Here is a 26,063-nt window from a genome sequence, read left to right as displayed (position 1 = left end):
CAGAATATGTCCATCAAAACAGTACAGTGACCACAGATTAGGAAAGATGAGTACCACCTACTTTCCTTCAGCTCACGCCATCTTAACGTTGATTTCCACAACGACTAAATCATGAACAGATTCACACAGATGTGGATTATAAAAAAATCACTATTTTCAAAATAATTTAGATTATATTGTAAACAGGTATTATATTGCTTTTCTCACCTTGAGGTCCTTCAGGTTTATAGGGTGCTGTTAAAGTGGGTGGCGGTGGAATATCTGGAGCCTGGGCCTCTCCACTCTGTATGTGACACAGAGACGTAAAGCATCAGTTATTTTATTGTTTTAAATTGTACTGTATCCCCCTCCCATACAGACTTCTTTAATTTGATTCACTTATTTTATAAACATAACACACTTTAAAACACAGAAGTGGTCTTAGCAGCAGTATCATGGTGCAGAGAGTGGAGATATTCAGTCACACTAACCACATTTGTCACTGTACCCCTTGATATACCTATTCCTGTACTAGTTATAGCAACAATAAAGCTTTAGTTATTTATCTGAATTTAATTATTCAGCAATAATCTAACCCATACAGCCCAAGTTCAGTCATTGTACAAGAGAAGCATTCCTGAATAAACTGTTAATTTTTAATTTGTTTACAGTTCCTTTATATTCAGTCTTTTGTTTGATAATTTATGAGACTTGCCTTATTACAGTAAAAAAGAATCAGAGAGTTGCTATTGTATAATATTGGATAATATTCTTGAATTTAATTTACCACAGGTCTGTCTTATGTACTACTAATGGACAGATGTAGCTCCTAAATGCTTTATTCTATGCATGAGTCCCCTCAAATTATATATGGTATAATCCCAGTTATTCTCCTTATGGGTAATAAATAATTATCAGCCATGGGATGGGTAAAGTCAATCTCTGACCAAATGGGATAGGTCAATTTGAGCACAAAAAGAGAAATTTGCTAGATTTAAGAAGGCCCACAAGTCAGTTAGCCTACTTGCCTATGAACCTATGAACATCCTAATTATGATACATAGCAGCCTACTCTATATGACTGACATCTAATATGGACTTTATTGTACTATGCAGGCTGCCTGTGCTATAAAGCTGAGATCTGTTATGGACCGTTTTGCACTCAGAAATCTGTGCGATATGACCGAGGTCTGCTATGGCCTTTAATTCATTATGCAGGCTGCATGTAATGTATAACTGAGGCCTCTTATACACCCTGCTGCATGCTGCCTTTGCTATCAACTGAAGTCTGCTATGAACCTTATTGCACTGGATAGGGTGTGCTATATGACTGAGGTCTGCTATGGACCTTATTGCACTGAGTAGACTGAGTTGTATGTCTGAGGTCTGCTATAAACCTTATTTCACTGTGCAGGTTGCCTGTGATGTATGACTGAGATCTTCTATATGCCTTATTGCACTATGCATTCTACCTATGCCCTGAGTACATTATTAACTTACTAAGCTACCTTGTGACATCTTGGGAACCTACAGTTGTTCCTTACAGGCCAGGCTAACTTGAACACATATGGAGGCTGTTTTGGCATAGTGTGTTTAAGTAATTCTTTCCATCTCAGACAGCAATGTCTATGTCTGGAGCTCCCTCTTCCTTACTTGTCATGGTGCCTTTGTTGTTTCACCAGTCAGCTTATAGAATATGTGATCATTGTTTAAGGTCTCCCCTCCTTCAGATTATCTAAACAGTATTGGTCATTGGCCTGATGTTCCCTAAGTCTACCTCCCTTAATGTGAACATTATAGGTTCATAGGTTCATACTAGGCTATCTGCCCTAGGGCATTTATAAGCCAAGCCAGAATGTGTTTGGCTTTCGCCACCCATTTTAAATTTATTTTGCTATGCCCTTTTTTGAGGTTAGTATATTGTGCCTCTGTCTAACAGTGACACAGAAGTGATACCCAGGGTAAACCTACGATCTCCCATCCACTCATCAAGATTCCTCTTGAAGAGAGTCAATGAGGGACTCTGCCTAACCTGGACTGGGATTTTATTCCAGAGTGAAGGGAGCCTCTGGGTTATGAATCTGTCCCTCCAGCATGTCCTATTTATTTCAGTGCTGAGGTTCAAGTCTCTCTAGCGCGTAGCTCAATGGGATTTGGATTTTCTGAGGTGCAGCATGTCCATTAATTCTGGGTTGGACATGGCTTTATACGTCAGGCACAGATCACCTCTGAACAGGTGGTATGCCACTGAGTAGAGCTGGAGTTTCTTTAACTGGGCAGCATATGGCATCTGTTTGAGCCCTTTGATCCTCTTGGTGAGGTACTTTTGGGGTCTTTCCAGTTGCTGCAGGTGTCTGGTAAGGTACATCCCAAAAGGGGCATTGTACTCAATTATGGGCCTGATGAGGGATGAGTAAAGAGGCACGATGACCTCCCCTGATCTAGATGTGAATCCCCTCATGATTAGGTGGGCTATATAAAATGTTTTTCTAACCACTTTGGCCACGTGGTTGTCAAATGAGAGATTGCTATCAACTTGGGTTCCCAGGTCCCTAATTACTTCTTCTGTACTTAATGGATTACCACCTATGTGGTAATTTGTGGGCACTTTGTTTTTGCCAAAAGGGACGACTATACACTTTTTGGCATTTAGCTTGAGGCCATGGCTCTGGCACCAGTTGTCTGTTTCTATGAGGCCCTTTTGGAGGATGCTTGAGTTGGCTGGAGAGTCGATTATGGCGCCCAGTTTGCAGTCATCTGCGAACTTGGTCAGCCACAGTCCTTCTGTGTTGGCCTGCACCTCCGAGAAATATATACCGAACAAGAGAGGTCCCAGGACTGAGCCTTGTGGGACACCACTTGTAACTGGTTTGGAGTCTGACATGGCTCCAGCAATTCTAACCATGTGGGTTCTGTCCTTGAGCCAGTTTGCAATCCATCTAGTGACATAGGGGTTTATATTTAAGCTGGTGAGCTTATCTATAATGCCCGAGTGGGGTATTGTATCGAAGGCTTTTGCGAGGTCCAGGTAGGCTGTGTGGACCACCTTCCCCTCGTCAATCGCCCTGGTGACTGTTTCAAAGAAATCAACCAGGTTTAAGAGGCAGGATCTGCCCTTAAAGCTGAACTGGGTAGGATCCAGTGTCTGTAGGTCTCCAATATCTTTATTTATGAGGTCCATGATGATCCTTTCCATAGCTTTGCAGACCAAGCTAGTCAGGCTTATGGGGCGATAGTTTCCAGGATCCGTTGAGGCACCACCTTTATGGAGAGGGACCACTGTTGCTGTACACCACTCTTTGGGCACATATCCTGTAGTAAGGCTGAGATTGAACAGTAGTTTTATGTTTGGGTTTAGCTCTTCTTGGAGTTCATGTAGGATGCAGCCCGGGACACCGTCTGGTCCCATTGATGCTGTGTTTTTTGCTTTGGAGAGGGTGGCTCTTACCTGAGCATCTGAGATGTCAGGGGGGCAGCACTCTGCTGGGATAGCTATTTGCCCTTTTGGTGGGAAGGGGGGGGAGAAGTTTGCGCTGAACCTGTCAGCTAGGATGTTGGCAATGTCTGTGGGTTCAGTGTATTTTTTGTCATTTTGGACTGATTCTGAGCATATCTGGGAATTACCACCCAGGTTCCTAACATAACTAAAGAAAGCCTTGTGATTATCCTTAGTGTCCTGTGCAATTTTTCTCTCGAAGCTGGCCTTAGACAATTTTATGAGTGCCCCTAGTTTTTTGCTAATACTGATCAGTGATGCCTTCCCTTTTTGGGATTTTGCTCTATCATTTAGTAGCTTCCTCCTTCTATTGTATAGTTTGTTTATGGCTGGGGTCCACCAGACAGGACGTCTGCCTTTGGAGGATTGGGTCTTGGTTTTATTTGGGATCCATGCATTCCTGAAGGTGTTCATAGAATGCGTTTATAAAGGATTCTGTGGTCTGGGCCGTATTTTCTACAGGCCCGGGGGCTTTGAAGGATTCCACCTCAGTTTTGAGGAGTGTGAAATTTGCTTTAGAGAAGTTTTTCACTGTGGTTTTCTGGGCAGGGGGTGGGGTCAGGATGTGAATATCCAGTGAGATTAGTTTATGGTCTGATCTTACCAGTGAGGGATACACTTCTGGTCTGGAGCATAGAGTCCCCATGTTGGTGATGATCAGGTCCAGTATGTTTTCCCCTCTTGTGGGAGTGGTAACAAGTTGTTCCATAGCATTTGAGTTTATTAATTCTAGGAACCTTTGGGCTAGGGTGTTGGAGCTAGAGTAATGCTCCCAGTCTATGTTTAGGTAGTTGAAGTCGCCCAATATAATGGTGTTTGGAGAGATCTTCATATTTTCCAGTGTTCTCAGGAAGGCTGAGTGGGGTTCCTGTGTTTGGGAGGGTGGTCTGTAGCAGGCTATAAACTGGAAGGCAGTTTTACCCACTGTTAGTTGCACATGGATAGTCTCTGATGCTTCGTGCTTTGCCACCAACCTGGAGGTGTGGGTATCTTTGATGAATAACGATACTCCCCCTCCTTTTGTGGTTCGGTCCAGGTTTTGGGGCCGAAAAGCATGGTATGAGGTATAACCTGGTAGTGCTGGGGTGCTCTCGGGAGCCCTGAACCAGGTTTCTGTTACTGCACAGATATCGATGTTCTCCATGCTAAGGAGAGTTTTGAGTGCATGCATCTTGAGGTTTAGACTTCTGGCATTGAGTAGCATTACTCTTAGTTTCTTATCCCTTGTGATACCTATGGAGGTGGGTTTGTCTTTTGAGCCTTGCCTAAAAAAGGCACTATGGGGGTAGCAAGAGCCTTTGCCAATATCCGAAAGCCCAGGGGTGACAGGTGCAAGCCGTCCCTAGCGAAGCATCGTGGCTTGTCGAGCATATCATCCCAAGCTGACAGGCATTGGATCCCCTTTGAATGACACCAGTACTTAAGCCAATTGTTGAAATTGATCATCAGGATGCTACTCAGGGTCAGGGTCATACCCGCCTGGGCTACATGATCAGAGTGCTCTTCCATGTCTCTTTTCATGTAGTCCAGGGGGGTACATTTCAGGTCATTCACACCAACATGAACAATAACAGAGTCATATTTGTACTTGTTCTGGAGTGACCTGAGTGCTTGTGTTATGTGGCGGATTCTGGCTCCCGATAGGCAGCTAACAGTAACCTTCTCCTTGTCCAGCTTAGTGAGTGGGGCGTCAGTGTGCCTGACTATTGAGTCACCTATTAGTAGCGTGTTAGGTATGTTATTTCATCTTAAAGGCTGTGATTGTGCGGCACATTGATTTTGTGTTTTATGTGTTGTCTGGTTTGTGACAGGAGGTGCAGGTATTGTGGGTGTCTGCTTTGGAGCTCTCTGATGCTTTTTCAGGTTTTTATTTAGAGCATCTGAGTAGGATTTTGTGTATTTATGTATATTTTTTGCCAGTGCTGGTTTAGTAGGTCTGTGTGAGGCTGGAGGTGTGGTGCAAGTGTTAACCTTCTCCTCATGACTGTCTGTTCCAGTCTTGGGTGGAGAGACCTTAGCCTCCAGTTTGGCTGTATAATTGCATCTCTCGCATATGTTAGTATTTTGTGGTAGGAGGAGAGGGCTGTCTGTGTACATGAGGCAGTTGTAACATTGCCTCAGGATACCCAAATTCACCAGCTGGACTGGAGAGTACACCTGAAGTCGCCCTTTGGTCATGCCTGAACAGTAGGGTGAGCTGCTTAGTCACTTGGTTGGTGAGGGGTGAATAAAGAGCCTTTCCCTGCTGGCAGTCAAGTGTCGGGGTATATTAGTGCTTGCTATTAGGTCTGAGAAAGTGCTGGACTGTAGGATGCTTTTTGAGTGCTTAGGTTGAGAGTTAGACTAGTTTCAAGTGAAAATCTGAAGAGGAGACTTACTGGAGCTGGGAATAATTTAACCCTAGCTAACCAGTGCTGACCGGTGCACAAACTGTGCAAACGCGGTTTTTAAACTACTAACTTCTGAGCTGGAACCACTCCTCCAGGGACAGATGGCTGCTCAAAGTTCCCCTCTCTCACAGGTGAACAGAGAAACTTCCCTTTATCCAAGTAAGGTATGGGCAACTCAGAAACTTGTAGCACAGCCCTGAATTCAGCACTAGCCTGAAAACTGGATTATACTAGCTTAGAAAGGCGGGAAACAAGAATTTTTTTTTTTTAAAAGATAAGGCAAAAACAGTAATAAGTACACTTAAAACAGCTTTAAATGACTACAAGCGATCAGAAAAGACTATCACACTTTAGTGTGTAGCCTACAACAGTTAAACAATTTATTTAAACAAAAAACATTTTAAAAGTGCAGGCAGTCAAATAAGTACAATATGTGAAAAAAAACAAGCTTTTAAATCGCAGTAAGTGCTGGAAAAATCAGCCTTTAGGCAGAAAACAGTTAAGTACAGCAAGAAAATACAGAAAACTGATACTCAGTCACTCCAAAGTCCCTCTTTTAAGCTAGAAGGCTTGCATCAGTTTAAGGCTTTCTAGTGCTTTCCAGTAGGTTAGTTACAGGAAAGATGGGAAACAAGCGCAGATGTGGTCCAGAAAGTTGAAAGAGATGGACAGCTTCCCGAATGATCAATAAACTACAATTCCTGGGCCAAGAACTACTCCTCTTGTGGTAGACAGGCTACCTAGTACTTACTACTCCCACTGATAAGCTAGAAGGATGCACTCCAACACAAAGGCTTGGGGGGCTCAGAAGCTTACAAAGAGTCCTGGATACAGCAAATCTGTACCTGGACTAGACTAGTTATGGGAAAGGTGTGGATCAAGTGCAAACACGGGCTTTAAAACCATAAAGTTGAGAGAGATGAAAAAAACTGCCCAAACGATCAATAAACTACAATTTCTGGGCCAGAACCACTCCTCTTGTGGTAGATAGGCTACCTAGTCCTTACCACTCCCACTGATAAGCTAGAAGGCTTCCCTCCAAAACAGAAAGGCTTGCGGGGCTCAGAAGCTTACCACCAGTCCTGGATACAGCAACTCTGTATCTGGACTAGGCTAGTAACAGGAAAGGTGGGAAGCAGCGCAAGTGCGGCTTTTGAACCAGAAAGTTGAAAGAGACGGGGAAAAACTGCCCAAACGGCCAGTAGCTACAAATTCTGGGCCAGGAACCACTCCTCTTGTGGTAGATAGGCTACCTAATGCTTACCACTCCCACTGATAAGCTAGAAGGCTCCCCACCAACACAGAAAGGCTTGGGGGGTTCAGAAGCTTACAAAGAGACCTGGATACAGCAAATCTGTACCTGGACTAGACTAGTTACAGGAAAGGTGGGGAACAAGCACAAATGCAGGCTTTTAAGCCAGCAAGTTGAAAGAGATGGAAAACTGCCTAAATGGTCAATAAACTACAATTTATGGGCCAAAACCCACTCTTCCCATGGTAGATAGGCTACCTGATGCTTACCACTCCCACTGATAAGCTAGAAGGCTTCCCCCAACATCGAAAGGCTTGGGGGGGCTCGGAAGCTTACAAAGAGTCCTGGATACAGCAAATCTGTACCTGGACTAGACTAGTAACAGGAAAGGCAGGAAACAAGCACAAACACAGGCTTTTGAATCAGAAGGTTGAAAGAGATGGAAAAGCTTCCCAAACGGCCAATAAACTATAATTTCTGGGCCAGAAACCTCTCCTCCTGTGGTAGATAGGCTACCTAATGCTTACCACTTCCACTGATAAGCTAGAAGGCTTCCCTCCAACACAGAAAGGCTTGGGGGGCTCAGGAGCATACAGACAATCCTGGATACAGCAAGTCTGTATTTGGACTAGACAAGTTACAGGAGAGGCAGGAAATAAGCTAGGGATTTTTTTTTTTTACAGAAAAGCAGCTAAAACAGCAGTAAATACAATTCAAATGCAGTGCAGGCTAGCACACGTGTATCAATATTACGGCAAATACAGTTTAATTAAATGCAATTAAATTAACAAATGACTAAAAAACAAGTGCAGAAGGCATTAAATTAGAAGGCTACTAACAAGCAGTAATAAGTGCAGAGTAAGTAACAGCATGCAGAAGAGGAACTAAGACAGTTACAGTAACAGCAGCTGAATATATATATATATATATATTTTATTTTATTTTTTTTTGAGGGAGGGAACACAGCAGGATTAAGAGGCTACAGGGGTTGTCCTTCTCAAATGCTCTCTTTGTACACAGTAGGAGTGCCTGAAATCAGAATATGATCTCACTGCACTCAATTCAGAATCCAGGAGTATCCAAATACAAACTTACAAGAGGGGCGGGCAGTTTCAAAGCCACCAAGATTAACACCAACGCAAGAACAATGAGGGTTGGTGGGAGAAACACAGTGGAGACAACAAAAGACAAAAATAATACAGCACCACTATAAATAATAGGCAAGTGTATAAATACAGCACAGTGCAAATTAGATTGCAAAAAAGTGTACTTATCAGTTTGAAATAGATTCCAATTCTGCAGCTCAAAGCAAATCTATCAGCTTTCCAGCATATCAAAGCATACCCCCCATGTACACACACACACACACACACACACACACACACACACACACACACACACACACACACACACACACACACACACACACACACACACACACACACAGATACACACACATCTAAAGACTGCTATAATTATAATCCTTAGAACTGTGAAACTACAGGAGCAAATGAGAGAGATGCACACTAAACAAGACGTTACTGCTTCACGGGGTATTTTTGGTGGCGGTGATTAATTATTAAAGCAAATATTTATTTTGCTCTGTTTGGTGCTGTGGTAGATATATATATATATATATATATATATATATATATATATATATATATAGTTTGTGTTTTTTGCATTTTATACTACATGCACCTGAAACATTTGGATGTGTGTGTGTGTGTGTGTGTGTGTGTGTGTGTGTGTGTGTGTGTGTGTGTGTGTACGTGTGTGTGTGTGTATATGTGTGTGTGTCTGTGTGTTTTGGTGTCGTTTAGTCATTTAGTTAAATCTGACTCTTCATGATCTGAAGGACTTTAGTACACCATGCATGCTTCTTTAAGCTGTTGCAGTTTTGTGTTTATTACTTTCTGTCAGTTAGGGGAGTGTGGTCAAGATAGTGACAGGCTAACAGCTTAGTTTCTCAGCTGTGCTGTATGAGTTATATTTCTGGCAGGAATTGTTAAGTTTTGATGTCATGGACTCTTCAACTTTGAAGACTATCTTCTTTTCAAGATTTTGGAAGATTACGTTTGAAATATATCTTTTTAATTTTTTTAATTCCTGTAAACATTTAGGTAGAAAGGGTTTTGCCTATTCTTCAAAATGAGTTACTCCAAAACCAACTCAGAGGACTTGTCATTAAAGAAGGAATTGCAATCACTTCTTACTAGCATATAAGGCCTTTCTATAAAATTAGATAAAATGGACAATAAGCTAGTCAATTTCAAAGAAAAATGCACAAAACAAATGGAACAGTTACATGAAATAATAATGCAACAGAAGACCCAGATCACAAGTATGGAAGAGGCACTCAATGATATGGAAGGAGGAGTTTCAGAAGAGCATAATATTGAATTTTTATTAAAGCAAAATACATCTTTACTAAATAAAATAGATAGGGCCGCGGTGGTGCAGAGGTTAGTATTGTCACCTCACAGCAAGAGGCTCTCTGGTTCGATTCTCGGCTGGCATGCCTTTTGTGCGGAGTCTGCATGTCCTCCCCACAATCGAATTCACTTTAAAAGACATGCAGGTAGGTGCATGTGTGAGTGGGTATGCCTTCCTTGAAGGCTGGGCGCTGGGCTGGCAACTTGACACCATAAAAATTCACTGCCAATCATTAGCGGACCGGAGTTCTGCTATGGCGACCACTAACTGGGAAAAGCCGAAAGACAATTTACTAAATAAAATAGATGATCTTGAAAATAGCTCTAGTAGGAGCAATATACACATCTGTGGATTACGTGAAAAATAGAGAGAGACAATATGGTTAATTTCCTCGCTTTTTGGGTCCCTAAGACTTTAAATTTACCAGAATCGTTATCATATGGTATTGAAAGAGCTCACAGGTTTCTTCTGGTCCCTTCTTCAGCAAAAAAAGCAAATGCAAACCTGAGATCCATAATTGTGAGATTTTTTTCCTGACAGGATAAGGAACTCGTTTTAAAAACTGCTTGGTGAAATTCACCAATTAAATTTAATTAGAGTACAGTAAGGTTTGACAATGACAGTTCTTCAGCTGTGATTTTGAAAATAGTTTCTTCCCTTCAAAAAGGAATTGAAGAAGAAGCAGATTAAAGTGCATTTATTATTTCCAGCCAGACCTAAAGTTTTTTCTTACAGAAGGAACTAAAACCTTTGAAGCTCTGGATTCAGATATATATTTCTTAAAATCAAACAACATTTTGGAACAAACAGGAGAAATGGAATGCAGCAATATTTCACTGAAAAGACAAACAGAAAATAATGGATGGAAATCTATCAAGATGAAGAAGAAAATAAAAGACAAATAAATATCTTTTTTGCCTTTTCTTTGGTCCAGTTAGCTTAAATCCGTATATCCTTGGTACTACTAGTTATTATACATATACGCAAAAGTATGGTAAAATGATTTATCTTTCTATATCAGTTTTTATAACATTATAAACAGTAATCAACATTTACTTACATATTATTTGAAAACATTCTATTACTGATAAAAAACATTAAATAATAATATTTATTTTTTTCTCTTCCTTTCTGATTGGGTTTTATGGCTGTCTGTGTTTTTGCTATGAATGGGTATTATGTTCTGTGGGATGGACTTTTTATTTAGTAATATGGTAGTGGTGTAATGAATTTTTGGGTTGGATTTATGGATGTCTGGTTATTTTTGGTTTTGTGTTGGATGTTTGTGATATGTTTTTGCAGCTTATTTCTTTGTTTTCTTGTATGAATGAGGTTGTGGGGTTTTTGTGGTGGTGAGGGCTTGGAGGGTGTTTCTTGTGTGTAGTGAGTTGCACTTTGGAAGTTATTTTGTGTGGCTTGGTTCCTCTTATTTTGATTTTGTGAATTAATTAGTTTTCCCTTCAATAACTAGAGCTGGGCTCAAGCTATACCTGGTGTTGGTTTGGATTGTCATGAGCTGGAAGAGGTTTTTTTTTTTATTTTGTCTTGTTTTTCTTGTATTCCTCAGCTTCTTGGATATCCTCTGATTGTGTGGAGGGTTGAAGGAAAACCAGGATGGCAGAGTACTGATGTGAAGTTCAGGGTCAAATGTTATATAGGAGATGATCGTGGTACAACATTATTTAAAATGCTATTTACCCTTAACTTTAATATTCTATGAAGTCAAATTATGTGATGAAGCTGCAAATGATGGAGGACTGGGGATTTAAAGGTAGAGAGAGAAGCTCTGTGATATCTATGAAGCATTTATTACTGAAGACGTAAGCAGAATATTTTTTCAAAACTGTTTTTAAGATCAAATATACAGCATTTTAAAACTGAAGTTCCAGATAATTGTTTCCATGTAAAGTAACTGTTTGATAGACATTAAAAATAATTACTTTGAGAATTAGGACAGTTTTTATAAAATGTGAGTTCTGATACCTGGTGCCATTGCATTGAGTTAGCTTCTGATATGTTTTCATAATGTACAACAGGTGTGTTACATGTACATATCTGAATGCATGACGTGTCTACCAGAGCTTTTGGATTTTCCCAGTATGGGCCAGCATTTGTCATGCTGCAAATTTCAGTAAGAGGTATGGCATTAGGGCGAGAGCACCTTTGTCATTTTTCTTTTTTGCCACATTCAGGGATTAAAAGTCTTGTTAGTTTCATCTTGATAACTGCTAGAACTACAACAGGTACCCAAATTGGCATTCATTTTCTATTACTATATTTTTTGACTGTGAAATAGAGATATTTCTGTGGCTGCTTGCGGTCCTTGGAAAGTTCAGACTTGAGTTTGCTTTTGGCATTCAGATACCACTAAAGGACTTCAGGCATCACAGCATTGTTAATTAACTGGTGGAAAGTTATGGTTATGTAAGTTACAAGCTAGAGATGTAGGTCAAAGGTATAGATATTTTGTGAAGGTCTTGAAAATTATACCGCCTGGGTAAAAGATATATTTCTCACTCAACTCTGATGCTCAGAGACATCTTAGAGTCTGACTCAAGTTTTGAATGGGTCTTTCTTGATCCCTCTTAAGTCTAATGACTGATGAAAGATTGGTGACTAACAATAAATAATAATAGAAATGAAAGTCATAAAGGTTAAAAACAAATAGCAGTCACACACAGATATTAGAAACTGTACTTCTGCTGATGTGTAAGGAGCAGGATAGTACATATTGTTATATTACTGAGGTACATGGAAATTTATAAGCAATATTTTACACAGAACATAGAAAGCATTAAAACTTTGTGTTTTGTGATATAACACTATGGTCCTTCACTTTCACTTTGTGATGTGTTTTAGATACATTAAGATAGATTGCTGTTGCCTTCCACATAAAAATATGTATATATTATTAATGTTATATGAAGTATAAAAGCCTGTTTAAAACCAAGTACTGATAGATACAAATCTTTCGTTAAAGATGGAGCACAAATTGTATCATATTAGCAAATTCTACAGATAGAAATGTTGACATTTATATAGATATTTAAGGCTAGTATGTAGACTTGCTTTATTTCCTGCAAAATCATTATCCCACATATACTGATGTTTTAGGGGTAGGGACCTCTCCAAAAGTCACAATTACCACAGACAGCTATAGCTACATAGCTACACACTTTTATAGATGTTTTAATGCAAGAATAAGGAACCCTATTACATTTTACAAATATACATTTGTATATGAATTGGGTGATAGCATATCGTTGAAGGTCTATACCTCATAGATACAACGCTTGATTCCTACCTTTCAGGGTAATAGGTCAGGGTTAAAACAGCAGAGAAGAGAAGTTAACCTAATTCTTGCTTATAAATCTATGTATATATAGGTAGGATTAACAAACTTTTATTTATTATAGATATACGTCTCCACGAACACAAATACTTGTATTTATAGAGATATTTTATAGGTAAGGTATGGATTACTAATATATTATTTTATGTTTAAATGGTGGAAAGAGTCAGAGAGATGAGGAACTTCATTTGTACATGACAGAGTTATATTTTTTTTTTATAAAGTACATTACTTTCTCCCTAGCATATCCATATATTTTTAAATTCCTTCACTGTTCAATTTCTTGTGGAGGTGGGACTTTTATTCATCAGATTCTCATTAAATGACAGGTCAATTATCAATGGTCATCAATGGTTAAAATTCTCTCAAATAAATGCTGAAATTAGATTGTGATTCATGTCTGAAACAAAGCACATTTATAATTTAAGTACATGCTTTCTGGTAACCACTTTTAGGTCACTTAATAAACAAAATGACACCTTGGATATTTTGCTATTTCAAGTGAAAGAAAGAGGTATTTGATTTGTTAACCCACATTATGTTTCATAATACATTTGCAAGCAACATTTTCAAAATGAAAGATGTCAATGGAAATTATAGTGGTTTGTTTCAAGATTACAGATTTTTAGGCTTACTTAAGATACTTGTCCTTTTTTATTTTGTTGGTTCATCTCTCACATATTACAACTATGTTTAAGGTTTTTAGTAACATAGGTTTTGACTGTTGAATGGGATTTATATTGTACACATCTATTACTTAAAGATATGCTAGCTTCATTCTTTTTGAAGTCACACACATGCATATGCAAACCCATGCCATCTCAGTTAGTATTACATAAGATTACAGGCAAATATTTTAGTATATTTTTATAGATGTGTTGTACATTAATATAAGTGAGTCACAGATTAACTTCAGATTTAATTTGTATTACTCATTTGTTAATATTTGTTTAATAAGTAACTTTCTGTATAAAGTGAATTCTCAAATTGCTATTGAAGAGGTGTGACTTGGGAGGAGACTTTACAGGGAACACTTGAATAGAGATGCTATTCAAACGTGCGGTCTTAAACCCCAGAGATTGTATGGATTTCTTTTTATTTAAATGTTTAACCTTTCAATGTTTAACTACCTATAACCTGGTGTCTACGAACATTAACAACTTCGGCTTGTTAGATAAACATTTACAATTATTTTCAGTCACATTTTCTTTTCCTATATTGTTAAGAGGATATGGCTAACTATACTTCTACTGGTACATTATATATGAAGTGCATTTCAATCAATGTTATTAGATAACATCGGATAACAGTTGTAAAACGGGAAGTTTAAGAAAATATCTAAAAATGTTTAATGCTCAAGTTGTACTTTTACAAGAGACGCATTTATTACAAGAACACATTAATAGACTTGATGCTAATAATTATTCAATACTTGTTATCTCACATTACAAACAAAAAAGGGGTGTTGCAATTTTATGGAAAACTCTGTATTAATGCCTAAAATTATAAATTTATATAATAGATCTGGGATGTTTGTCTACTATGTTTGGAAATAAATACAGAAGTATACACTTTGATAAACCCTTATTGGATTTATAGGTTAGGGGTTAAAGTGGTTAAACAACAATTTGAGGAGATTATACAACATTCTAAAGGAAGTATAATTTTAGCTGGTGACTTTAATTGTATATTGAATGATTGTGAAACTAGCACAACAAATAAGTATAGAAAACCAGAGTTATCTAAGGTATGAATAGACTTCATAGATATGTTTAATATTAAGGACATAAATGAATTCTCAGAGGCAAAGTCATTATTGTTTTTACACATTAGTCACATCAGCACAGTACTCAGTTGAGAATAGATAGAGTATATATTTCAAATGATATAACTAGGAAAATAGATAAAGTTAAAGTTGTCACATGCCCTCTATCTGATCACAATGTAATTACATTTGAATTGAAAATTAATGCAGCATGCAGAATTCTATTATATATAAGTTACTTGAAAGATTTTAAGGAATTTTATAATAAGGCAATTCAATTCTTTATAAATATAAATTTAACAGAAGATATATCAGATATATATGTGTGGGATTCTTTAAAATCATATATATATATATATATATATATATATATATATATATATATATATACATATATATATATATATATATATGTAGGTCCACTTCTAAATCTTGAGATCCCACAATCTCAACTGTCAAAAACCCGAGTCCGATTGTGTAATAATTTTTTTATGAAATATATCAAAAATAAGCTTATTGTCAGAACTTAAATCTCAAGTTAATAAATTAAAATTAAACAAAGCACCTGGTATTTATGGTATTATTCCAGAGCTGTATAGATTATTACCTAAGGAAGCTTTGGCAATATTGTTAAGAGTCTTTACATTGGCTAAAGAAGTAAAAAATATCCCCCCATCATCAAAATATACATCAATTTCATGAATTAAAGCTGGATAAAGATAGAAAAGAATGCTCATCTTATAGACCAATATCTCTATTAAATGTTGATTATACAATTTTTTATGGTAATACAGAATTAAACAGTTTCCACCTTTGTTGAGCGAGGAAGATCAAACTGGTTTTATACTGAATAGAAACATATATGATAATATTAAAAGAGTTCTTACCATAAATCATTATGTTAATATTTCAAAAGGAAGCTTGACTCTAGTAAGTCTAGACATTAATAGTGCTTTTGATTATGTACACTGGGATTATTTACTGCTGGCCTTGAAAGAATACTTTTTTTACAAGATTTTATAAAATTATTTAGATTACTATATGAAAGTTCTTTAGCTTATATAAAGAGTGGATCGTATAAATCTAGACAAATTACTATTACCAAAGGTACTAAGCAGGGATGTCCATTGTCTCCATTATTATTTGCTTTGGTCAAATAATCGTTTGGGAATTGTATCAGATTGAACACTAACATCAAAGATATATATTTAAAAGTTACTGGTCCTGCCACTGCACTCTCCCTCCTTAACATCTCCTACTTCTTATACCTTAATCTACTTTCTGCCCTTAATTCACTCTTCTGTCTAGCTCTCTCTAATCTTCCTTGACTACTCTTTCTACTGTCTTCTAAAATCTATTAATGAAATTGCCTCAGAGAAACATTCTATTGTAACTGTCTTGCCTTCATGCAACTACATAGGTTCATAGGTTCATACTAGGCTATCTGCCCTAGGGCATTTATAAGCCTAGCCAGAGTGTGTTTGGCTTTCGCCACCCATTTTAAATTGATTTTGCTATGCCCTTTTTTGAGGTTAGTATACTGTGCCTCTGTCTAACAGTGACACAGAAGTGATACCCGGGGTAAACCTACGATCTCCCATCCACTCATCAAGATTCCTGCCTAACCTGGACTGGGATTTTATTCCAGAGTGAAGGGAGCCTCTGGGTTATGAATCTGTCCCTCCAGCATGTCCTATTTATTTCAGTGCTGAGGTTCAAGTCTCTCCAGTGTGTAGCTCGATGGGATTTGGATTTTCTGAGGTGCAGCATGTCCATTAATTCCAGGTTGGACATGGCTTTATACGTCAGGCACAGATCGCCTCTGAGCAGGTGGTATGCCACTGAGTAGAGCTGGAGTTTCTTTAATCGGGCAGCATATGGCATCTGTTTGAGCCCTTCGATCCTCTTGGTGAGGTACTTTTGGGGTCTTTCCAGTTGCTGCAGATGTCTGGTAAGGTACATCCAAAAAGGGGCACTGTACTCAATTATGGGCCTGATGAGGGATGAGTAAAGAGGCACAATGACCTCCCCTGATCTAGATGTGAATCCCTTCATGATTAGGTGGGCTATATAAAATGTTTTTCTAACCACTTTGGCCATGTGGTTGTCAAATGAGAGATTACTATCAGCTTGGGTCCCCAGGTCCCTAATTACTTCTTCCGTACTTAATGGATTACCACCTATGTGGCACTTTGTTTTTGCCAAATCATGATAAAACTGGGTGTTTACAACCACTTACCCCAAAAACTATACTCATCTTAATGACATATTTCTTTTTATGCTTCTTGGAATAGTTATGCTGCACTCCTGATTACTGGCACTGTATAACATTGTATTGCTACTTAATGCCTTGTAATAATCCTATAACATTGCTGTTTAATGCTAATTTATAATGAAAATCGTATAATATGTTGGGGCTTTTCTCCCTGGGCCTCCGCTGAAAAAGGGCTCTTCAGCTCAGTCGGACAATCCCAGTCAACAAATGTAAAATAAATAAATAAATAAATTTCATTGGTTGATAAGGGAACATGTTTTGTAAAATAAAAATAAACATATATTTTCTAAATATATAACTAATACATGAAATGTATTTAGAAATTTTTTTAATAAAATCCCAGAATTCAGAGTGAGGTCATTTCTATTATACCCTATGGCTTGTATGCAGAATACCATTAACACCTTTGATGTTTCTAAAATGATTACATTTAAGAAAAATAATTTAATATATTGGCATCAACTAATGGAGTTTGGAAAAGTTCTCTCTATGGAATACATTCTGAGCACATATAATATAAGTAGTGATATGTGGGTAGACATACAAACTTTAAGACAGTATATTATAAGTAAACTAGAGTTAATGCATATAAATATTAAGTGTACTGTCCCCAAATTTATAGAATTTATGAAAGTATCGGCTGATTTAATCTTCTTGCAGTTCACAGAATTCTCAGTAGTGTTCTCTAACACTACAGGTAAAAACATTGATTTTCTAATGCAGAGTCTTACTTACACTTTAGCTGTCACAGCCTCTTGTATTACTGGTAAAACCATAGCTTTGACCACATGGACCTTTGCGAACAATGTGATGTCTTTGCTCTTTAAAATTTTATCCTGATTTGCCATTGCTTTCCTTTTAGGAAAGAATCATCTTTTAATTTCATGGCTGTAATCACAATCTTCAGCGATCTTTGAGCCCAGGAAAATAAAATCTAATTGTAAAGAATTGATAGGGTCAGATGACATAAGTTTATTTTATTTGTTTTTATGTTTGAGCAGCTTTTCACTGTTTCCACCTTCTGCCACAGGCTCTTCAAATCTTCCTTACTTTCCGCCATCAGAATGACATCATCCACATATATGAGGTCCAGGTATTTTGATTGCAGCATTTGGTTTGTGTAAGCCAGCATTTTATCATATAAATAAAATAAGTAGATCACTCCTTTAACAGTCGCCAGCCTGCAATTTATTCCATATTTGGTCTTGTTACTTCTTGCTCTGTATACAGATTCCACGGGAGGCAAATAAGGTGACCTGGGGTCCCAATTTCTCCAATAACTTGCATCAGTTACCTATGATCCACATAGGGAAGTCCCTCTACTCACCTTACTAAACCTGTTAAGTCCGCCTCTGCCCCTAACACTAACCCTACACTTTGATTTAGAATAACTCTTTCTGTAACACTATCACTATTCATACAAATTATGTCTGAATGTGTATTTGAGCTGAAGTAATTGAAATACAAAAATTAACTGTTTGTTTTCTTTTGCAATCTTTTTTTTGTATTTTCTTAATTTTTCACTATGATTTTCAAAATGTCAGCATAGATCTTGTGTGTGTGCATATTTGTGTGCATGTGTATGTGTATGTGTGTACTGGCTGTATAGGTATATGTGTGCATGTGTGTGTAATATGTAACTATATATATATATATATATATTTGTTTATATATATATATATATATATATATATATTTGTTTATATATATATATATATATATATATATATATATATATATATATTTGTTTATATATATATATATATATATATATATATATATATATATTTGTTTATCTTTATAGGTTTATAGGTATATACTAGGCTAACAACCACCAGGCCTTTATAAGCCTAGGTGTGCCACCCAACTCAGTTGTGTCCCTATGTATCATGGGAATTTATTAGGAGGTGGTATGTTAGTTAGGAAGCTTCTAAAGGATAAGTAGGACATATGTTAGTTTTGGGCATAGATAGTGTTTGCTGTGTCTATCAGAGACATGAATGCCAGACCCGAGGCGAATTTCTGATTTCCCATCCATTGGTCAAGGTTACGCTTAAATAGGGTTAGGGATGGATTGCTTCACATGGATGGGGATCCTGTAACACACACACACACACACACACACACACACACACACACACACACACACACACACACACACACACACACACAATTGTCTTGCCAGCATCTCTTATTCATGTCACAAGCAAAATTTAAATCCTTGGATCTAGTGGTTCTGATGCTGTTTGTTTTGCAGATGTGCAACAGTTCCATCAGAGCTGGATACAAGGATGCCTTGTATGGTAGGCATAGACTGCCTGTCAGTAAACTGTAGGAGACAGAGTATAGAGATAGGGCTTTAAAGCAATCCATACAGGTCAATGTATTTATACCCTTGATTTTTGTGATAAGGAAGCTTTGTGGGCCTTCCAGCTGTTGTATTTGTTTGGTCAGGGTACATGCTGAAGGGGGCATTATACTCAATGATAGGCCTGATAAGGGCTGAATAAAGTGGCAGTATGACTTCCTTGGAACTGGATGCCATGCTCTTACTTATAAGTCAGGCAACATAGAATGATTTTCTTACTACTTTGGCCACATGTTGGTCAGAGGTCTGATTAATGTCTACATATGTTCCCAAATCCCTGACTTCTGGGTCAACTCTTACCCATGGAGTAATTAGCTTGAGTGGCTGTTTTCCTAAAAGGCAGTATAATGCATTTATTGGCATTGAGTTTTAATCTGCGACTTTGGCATCAGTCATTAATCTGTGTTAGATGCTCTGTTAAGATGTTTGTGTCATGTGGGGAATCTGTGATAACTCCCAGTTAGCAGTTATCTGTGAACTGGGTCAGTCAAAAGCCCATGATGTTAGCCTTTACATCTGAGAGGTAGATGCCAAATAGGAGTGGTCTAGCACGGAGCCCTGAGGTACTCCTTTGGTGGCTGGTCTGTTACCGGAGGTGCTCTCACCAGTCTTTAGTTTCTGGGTCCTGTCTGTGAGTCAGCTGGAAGTCCAATTAGTTATGTAGGGATTTAGCTCAGTTTGGTGAGTTTGTCTCCTATATCTAAGTGTGTTATTGTATCAAACACTCAGGCCAGATCCAAGTAGGTGGTAAAAACCATTTTCCACTCATCCGTTGTCTTAGTGAACTTCTCAAAGAAGTCCATCAGATTTAGTAGACATGACCATCCCTTTAACTCAAGATTGGTCAGACCACTTCTGATAAGAGAGTAGTCACCAGAGGAGTACCTCCAGGCTCTGTACTGGACCACTCCTATTTGGCATCTACTTCTTGGGTTGTGTCCATTGTCTGAAGGTTACCTGTGTTCTTGTTCCTTTCCATTATAATTCTTTCCACAAACTTGCATATTAGACTAGTCAGACTACTGGATCTGTAGTTTCTGTGGGTTAGCTGATGATCCACCCTTGTGAAGTGCAATAACCATTGCAGCCCTCTATTCTCATGGTACAAAGCATGATTTGAGACTATAGTTGAAAAGTAACTCAAATAGTCCTGTTAGGTCATAATTCACACTATTAAGAAGGGATCCTGGGATACTGTTGGAGCCCACTGAGGATGTGTTTTTCTCTTTAGCGAGCACCACCAGGACTTACTCCCTGCTAATAGTTGGGGGTTATTCTTGTAGGTATTTCAGGAGGGCAGGTGTGGGGAGAGGTGGGGATTGAAGTTTGAGCTGTATTTGTCAGCCAGCAGATTTGCTATGTCACTCTGCTCAGTAAAGGTGGCAAAACTGACCTCCAGTTTGACATTATAGAGAAAGCTGTAGAAGGCCTTGTTGTTGTCTTTAGCCTGTAAAATAATCTTGACATTGTAATTGGCCTTACTGGACTTAATTAGTCCTCTTAGTTTCCTGTTTAGTTTAATTACAGAGCTGTTATCATTATGGAACTTGCTCTTCCTGTTTTTAGCCATGACTTTTTTTTCCTTTTGTTATTAAAGTTAGGATTACACTAGTGTGGTTTGTTTTTACAGTTTGTTTTGGGCCTACTTCTAGTAGGTACAGCAGCCTCTATACAGCCACTTACATGGTTGTACTGGGTTTCTGAGAACAATTCTGCATAGGTTGCTGTGAACTTGTTGGGAGGGACACTACATTTTGACAAGCTATTGTTTAATAGGATGTGGTTTGGTATGGAATAGTTCCCAGGTTTGCTGCGGTTACAGTGTTGATTCAGTTAGGGTGTGACACTGGGTGAGAGGCAGCAGGGTAGTGCTCTCTCATATTGGTGAGTACCAGGTCCAGTATGTTTGAACCTCTGGTGGGTGTGTGCACTGGTCAAGGGTATTTGTGTTAATAAACTCCAGGAATAACTGTGCCTATGAGTTTGAGGTAGTTTATTTTCCCCATTCCACAGAGGAGTAGTTAAAGTCTCCCATCAATAAGGTATTTGGTTTAATGGTGAGTGCCTCTAGTAGGTCTTTTTATGAGCTATGGAATTTCTGGAACATAGAGGGTGAGCTATAACTTGCTAGGATATGGTATCAGACTTTGCCTATGGTGATTTACGCATGGATAAACGTGACGCCATCATCTTGTTTAACAAAGCTGGAGGCATACTTGCTGCTAATGTAGACTGAGATCCTCCATCTTTTATTCCCATCTGTGCAGCTGATGATTTAAATATGTAGAAGGTACCAAAGCCTTGCACTGGCAGAGTGCTTTCTGTGGATTTAAACCATGTCTCATTAATGGCAGAGATGCCTATATTCTCTAGAGTGAAGACAGCTTGTAGGGTGTGGCGTTTCTTATTCAGTCTCCTAGAATTGAGCAGTAACACCTTTAGGCTTCTTTGGGTTTTTATTTGCTATGTTAGTAGGTTTGCCAATTTGGCATTGCCTAAAAAAATGCTCTAAGGAGGTGGACATACTCAATATTCAGGAGTCGGGAGAACAGTTGCAGACCATCCTTTGCAAAGCAAGATGGTTTATTAACCAGGTCCTCCCATGCTGACAAATATTGAATTGCCATGGAAGACACCAGAAACTAAGCCACTTATTGAAGTCAATCATCTTTTGTTCCTACTGTGGTATCATTCTTGGAGAAGGTAGAATGCTGCTCCATGCAAATGGCACATACCTTGAGATACATATTCAGAGAAATCAATAATGTGTCTCTTCATACAGTTCAGGGAGGCATTTCACAGGCCCTTAACATCCACATAGACGATGATGGAATCTTACTGGTACCTGTGGTGTAGTGACTTGTGTGTAACTTGGGGGATCCTGGCTCCAGATAAACAACTAACCGTTATCTTCTCCTTGTTCAGTCTGGGGGGGGGCATCTGTGTGTCATACAGTGGCATCCTGACTGGTGAGGGGGGCATCTGTGTGTCATACAGTGGAGTCCCCTATAAAAACAGTCCTGGGAAATGGGTTTGCCTGCATTATGGGCTTCGATTTTGGGAATCCACTGGGTATAGGTGAATGTCTGCTGTTTGGTGTTGCTTTAGGTATGTGTTTTAGGGATTACTGAAGACAGAGTTTGCTTTTTATAAGCTTAGAAGGTCTTTGAGGTTTGGGAAGATGGGATTTTAGTGCCTCAGGATAATGAGGTCTGTGTGTATGGTGGACACTATATGTGGTAGATGTAGTGTGTGTGTGTGTGTGTGTGTGTGTGTGTGTGTGTGTGTGTGTGTGTGTGTTCTCAATAGCCTTGTTTTTATGCAAGATTTTTGCCTCCAGTGAACTTGTGTATGTATATTTCTCTCATACCATGTTTGTTTAAGGATCACATGGTTGTCTGTTAACATGAGACAATAGCTATATTGTCTCAGGATGCCCGTATCTACCAAGCTGGGTATGGAGACCTTTGGAAAATGCATATCCATGTTGTCCAGACCTGCATTTGAGTGGGCTACTGTAGGTTATGGACTGGGTTATATAGGGGTTTCTTTAGGTGTTCTCTGGGGTTTGGCGTAAGACTAGGATAGATTGTACTAAGATTTGATCGTAATGATGTTTAATACACAGACTAGCTGCATTAAGCTTGTCTGTGCAGAATAGCTTTGTTTTGTTTACCCTAAGTTACAGGATTTAGTTCTAAGTGTAGTTTTAAGGACACAACTTGCTATCTATGCATTTGTTTCTGTACAGGGCACTGCTAACCTCTTGTAAAAGTACCAAAAAGATTCCTTGACAATGTACAATAAAACAATCAAACCACCTGGACCAGGCAATTTCAAGTATTAGCGAGCTTTGAAATGATTTAAAGGCAAACAATCAACAAATAAAGCATGTACATGCATATGTGTGTGTGTGTGTATATATATATATATATATATATATATATATATATATATATATATATATATATATATAGACATACATATATTGGTCCCTTTAAGAAGATCCACTCTTCAGAAAGTCGAACCTCATATGGTCGAGACCATATGGTTGACTTTTCGAAATGGTGAAGCTTTTGAATGGAGATCACAGTACAGTAGGGATCGGGGAATTTACCCTTTTCCCTAGGTAGTGCGATCTCAGAGTTGGTATATTTAGTTTGGGGGGGGTTATTTTTGTGTTGTGTGTGGTTTGTTTCCTGGTGATAGTCGTTTGGTGCTCCATTGTTTTGGAATTGTAAGCTTTCGTTGAATTTGTCTTGGCCAACTGGAATTCGGATAAGTTGTCTTTCAGCTAGTGAAGGCAGACCCATATATATATATATATATATATATATATATATATATATATATATATATATATATATAGATATAGATATATATAGATATATATTGTACAAACACACCACACACTTATCCTTGTTCAGTCTGGGGGGGGGGGGCATCTGTGTGTTGTACAATGGAGTCCCGACTGGTGCACATGCACATACACACACACACACACACACACACACACATATATATATATATATATATATATATATATGTTTGTATGTACATTGTGGTGTAATAACTGTGTTGTCTTGTGTAGACTGCTAAAGTGCTTATTTCCTCTATGTAGTTAACTATGCTGTGTGTCTATGATGATATGATAATTTATTTTATTTTCCATTTGTTTACCGGGAGAGTTTGACGGGGCATAAAACCCTTTTTCAGCAGAGGCCCAGGGAGAAAAGCTCCATTGTTAGTAAACTATTTTGTTAGTAGAAAGAAAATCGTATAATACAATAAAGAAAAAAATAGTAACAGACATTCATAACGGTAAAAAGACTAGAACAGAATAAATTGGTCAAGTGGGAGACAAGACCAATAATCTTGTATAACAATGCTTCTAGAAAACAGTTCTTACAGTAGTAGCAGGTAGTGACATTGTATACAATAAGAGTGCAATTATGATACTCGGTCTTATATACAGGCAGCATAGCAAACTGAAGACTTAAAATCTGATATTAACAGTGAGAAGGAAAAAAAAACAACATAAAGTAGTCATATGACTTAAATTCAATGCTCATTACCTGTGACGGACTGTGTCTTTACTTATGGATTTACCAGGAGTCTATGTTATAGATATACTTGAAGGTTATACACGGTTAAGTCTGAGCTACACCATCGAGAAAAGGAACTAAATGGGCTGTTGGGTTTCTGAGAGAGATTTTAAAAACTGAACTTTATGAGATAAGAATTGTGTACTTCTGTTTTCTATTAGTTGGAAGTAAGTCTGAGTTGACAAACATGGGTTGTTAACAAACAACACATCATCTGACTATTCCTCACCTTAGCTTGCCTATTTGTATGACTGATTATTCCCAATAATAATTGGTCGTTCTGGTTTAAGGTGTAGCTGGTACCCCTTGCTAACTGTACACAAATCAGGGTTTCACCATAAGTGTGATTATAGAGACAAAATAACTCACATGGCAATACTTTTGTAAATGGCTAGAGCAGACCTGGAGAAAATAAATGCAGTTCTGTTTCTACACTTATGGTTTTCATTGTTCTTACTGTTTATTTGCACAAAGTTGTAAAAAGGTATCAGCATGATTTTTTTTCCTGATTACACTATATATGTGTGAATGCTTGTGTGTGTGTGTTTAGGCATACTTATGGTCCATGGGAGTTCTACTTATTGTATGTACTTGTTACTAATATGTTATAATATTGTGGATATTTTGATATTTCATTTGGATGCAACTAGGCAGAGGTTCTCTGTTTTACCGTGCAACATTATCATTGATTATTGATAATTATACAACGACTGGCCATTAATATTCAAAAACAAGCACTCTGATTGGCCAGCCCAACCAGCGTGCCCGTTGTAAATCCCGAAATATACCAACGGAAAAAGGTTCGGTCACCCGGACTTCTTTCCATTCGTATATTCCATAACTTTTATTTTTTTTTAAGAAAAAAAAAAAAAAAAAAATCTATAGTCCAGACTCCGGACATACCAAAGAGGTAGCATGGAGGAAATACAAAGAAAATCAGGTGCATTATTTAAAACTAAAGACACGTACCTGATTTTCTTTGCATTTCTGCCATTGTGTGTGTGTCTCTCTCTCTCCTACCCATAATGTAGCCGAAACTTTTTTTTTAATTGAAAAAAAAAAAAAGAAAAAAAAAAATGGAGCAATGGTGTCTTTCTTTTCTCCGTTGCTTCCTTTTCAAAGCATTGATGTACTGGGTTTGCGTGGGACGCAAGTCCCATATGCATGCGCAGTACATCAAAACAAGGCAACAGGATACCACCAGCCATGGAAGAAAAGTATGGCGCTGTTATACAAAGACATTATTTAAGAAAAGTAAGTATTTTTGTTTCTTAAATAATGTCATTGTATAATAGCAATAACTGACTCTGTGGTTGTGGTATATTGAAATTTACCCATGGTTGGCTTTATTTAATCACTCGGGCTTCACCCTCGTGATTAAACCATACCAACCATGGGTAAATCTTCAATATACCACACCACGTCATCGGTTATTGCTTAAGGAATGAATATAAGTGATACATATAAGTAGTAAGAAATAAGGAAGACAGCACACATATGCTAGTGTAATCGCATTGAATGCATTGACTGCACACATATTCTAATGAAATCGCATTGAATGCATTGACTGCACACATATGCTAGTGTAATCGCACTGAATGCATTGACTGCACACATATGCTAGTGTAATCGCATTGAATGCATT

General features: G+C 38.0%; 2 protein-coding genes across 4 annotated transcripts in view; one reads left to right on the top strand and one right to left on the bottom strand.

Moving 5' to 3' along the window:
- LOC122813140 (nmrA-like family domain-containing protein 1) overlaps positions 1-26,063 on the top strand; it is a 918,981-nt gene that overhangs the window by 266,907 nt on the left and 626,011 nt on the right. The gene's annotated exons all lie outside the window — the stretch shown is intronic.
- Positions 1-26,063, bottom strand: part of NCF2 (neutrophil cytosolic factor 2) — a 612,590-nt gene that overhangs the window by 151,050 nt on the left and 435,477 nt on the right. The window contains exon 10 of the mRNA XM_044085286.1: positions 208-283. Within this exon, the coding sequence (XP_043941221.1) occupies positions 208-283 (76 nt within the window). The remainder of the gene's footprint in view (positions 1-207; positions 284-26,063) is intronic.

The sequence above is a fragment of the Protopterus annectens genome, chromosome 10.part0 (assembly GCF_019279795.1).
Source record: "Protopterus annectens isolate FY-2018-M chromosome 10.part0, PAN1.0, whole genome shotgun sequence".
In the NCBI taxonomy this organism is placed as follows: Eukaryota; Metazoa; Chordata; order Ceratodontiformes; family Protopteridae; genus Protopterus; species Protopterus annectens.
The sequence above is the reverse complement of the archived record's forward strand: the minus strand, read 5'-3'. Positions and strand labels throughout refer to the sequence as shown.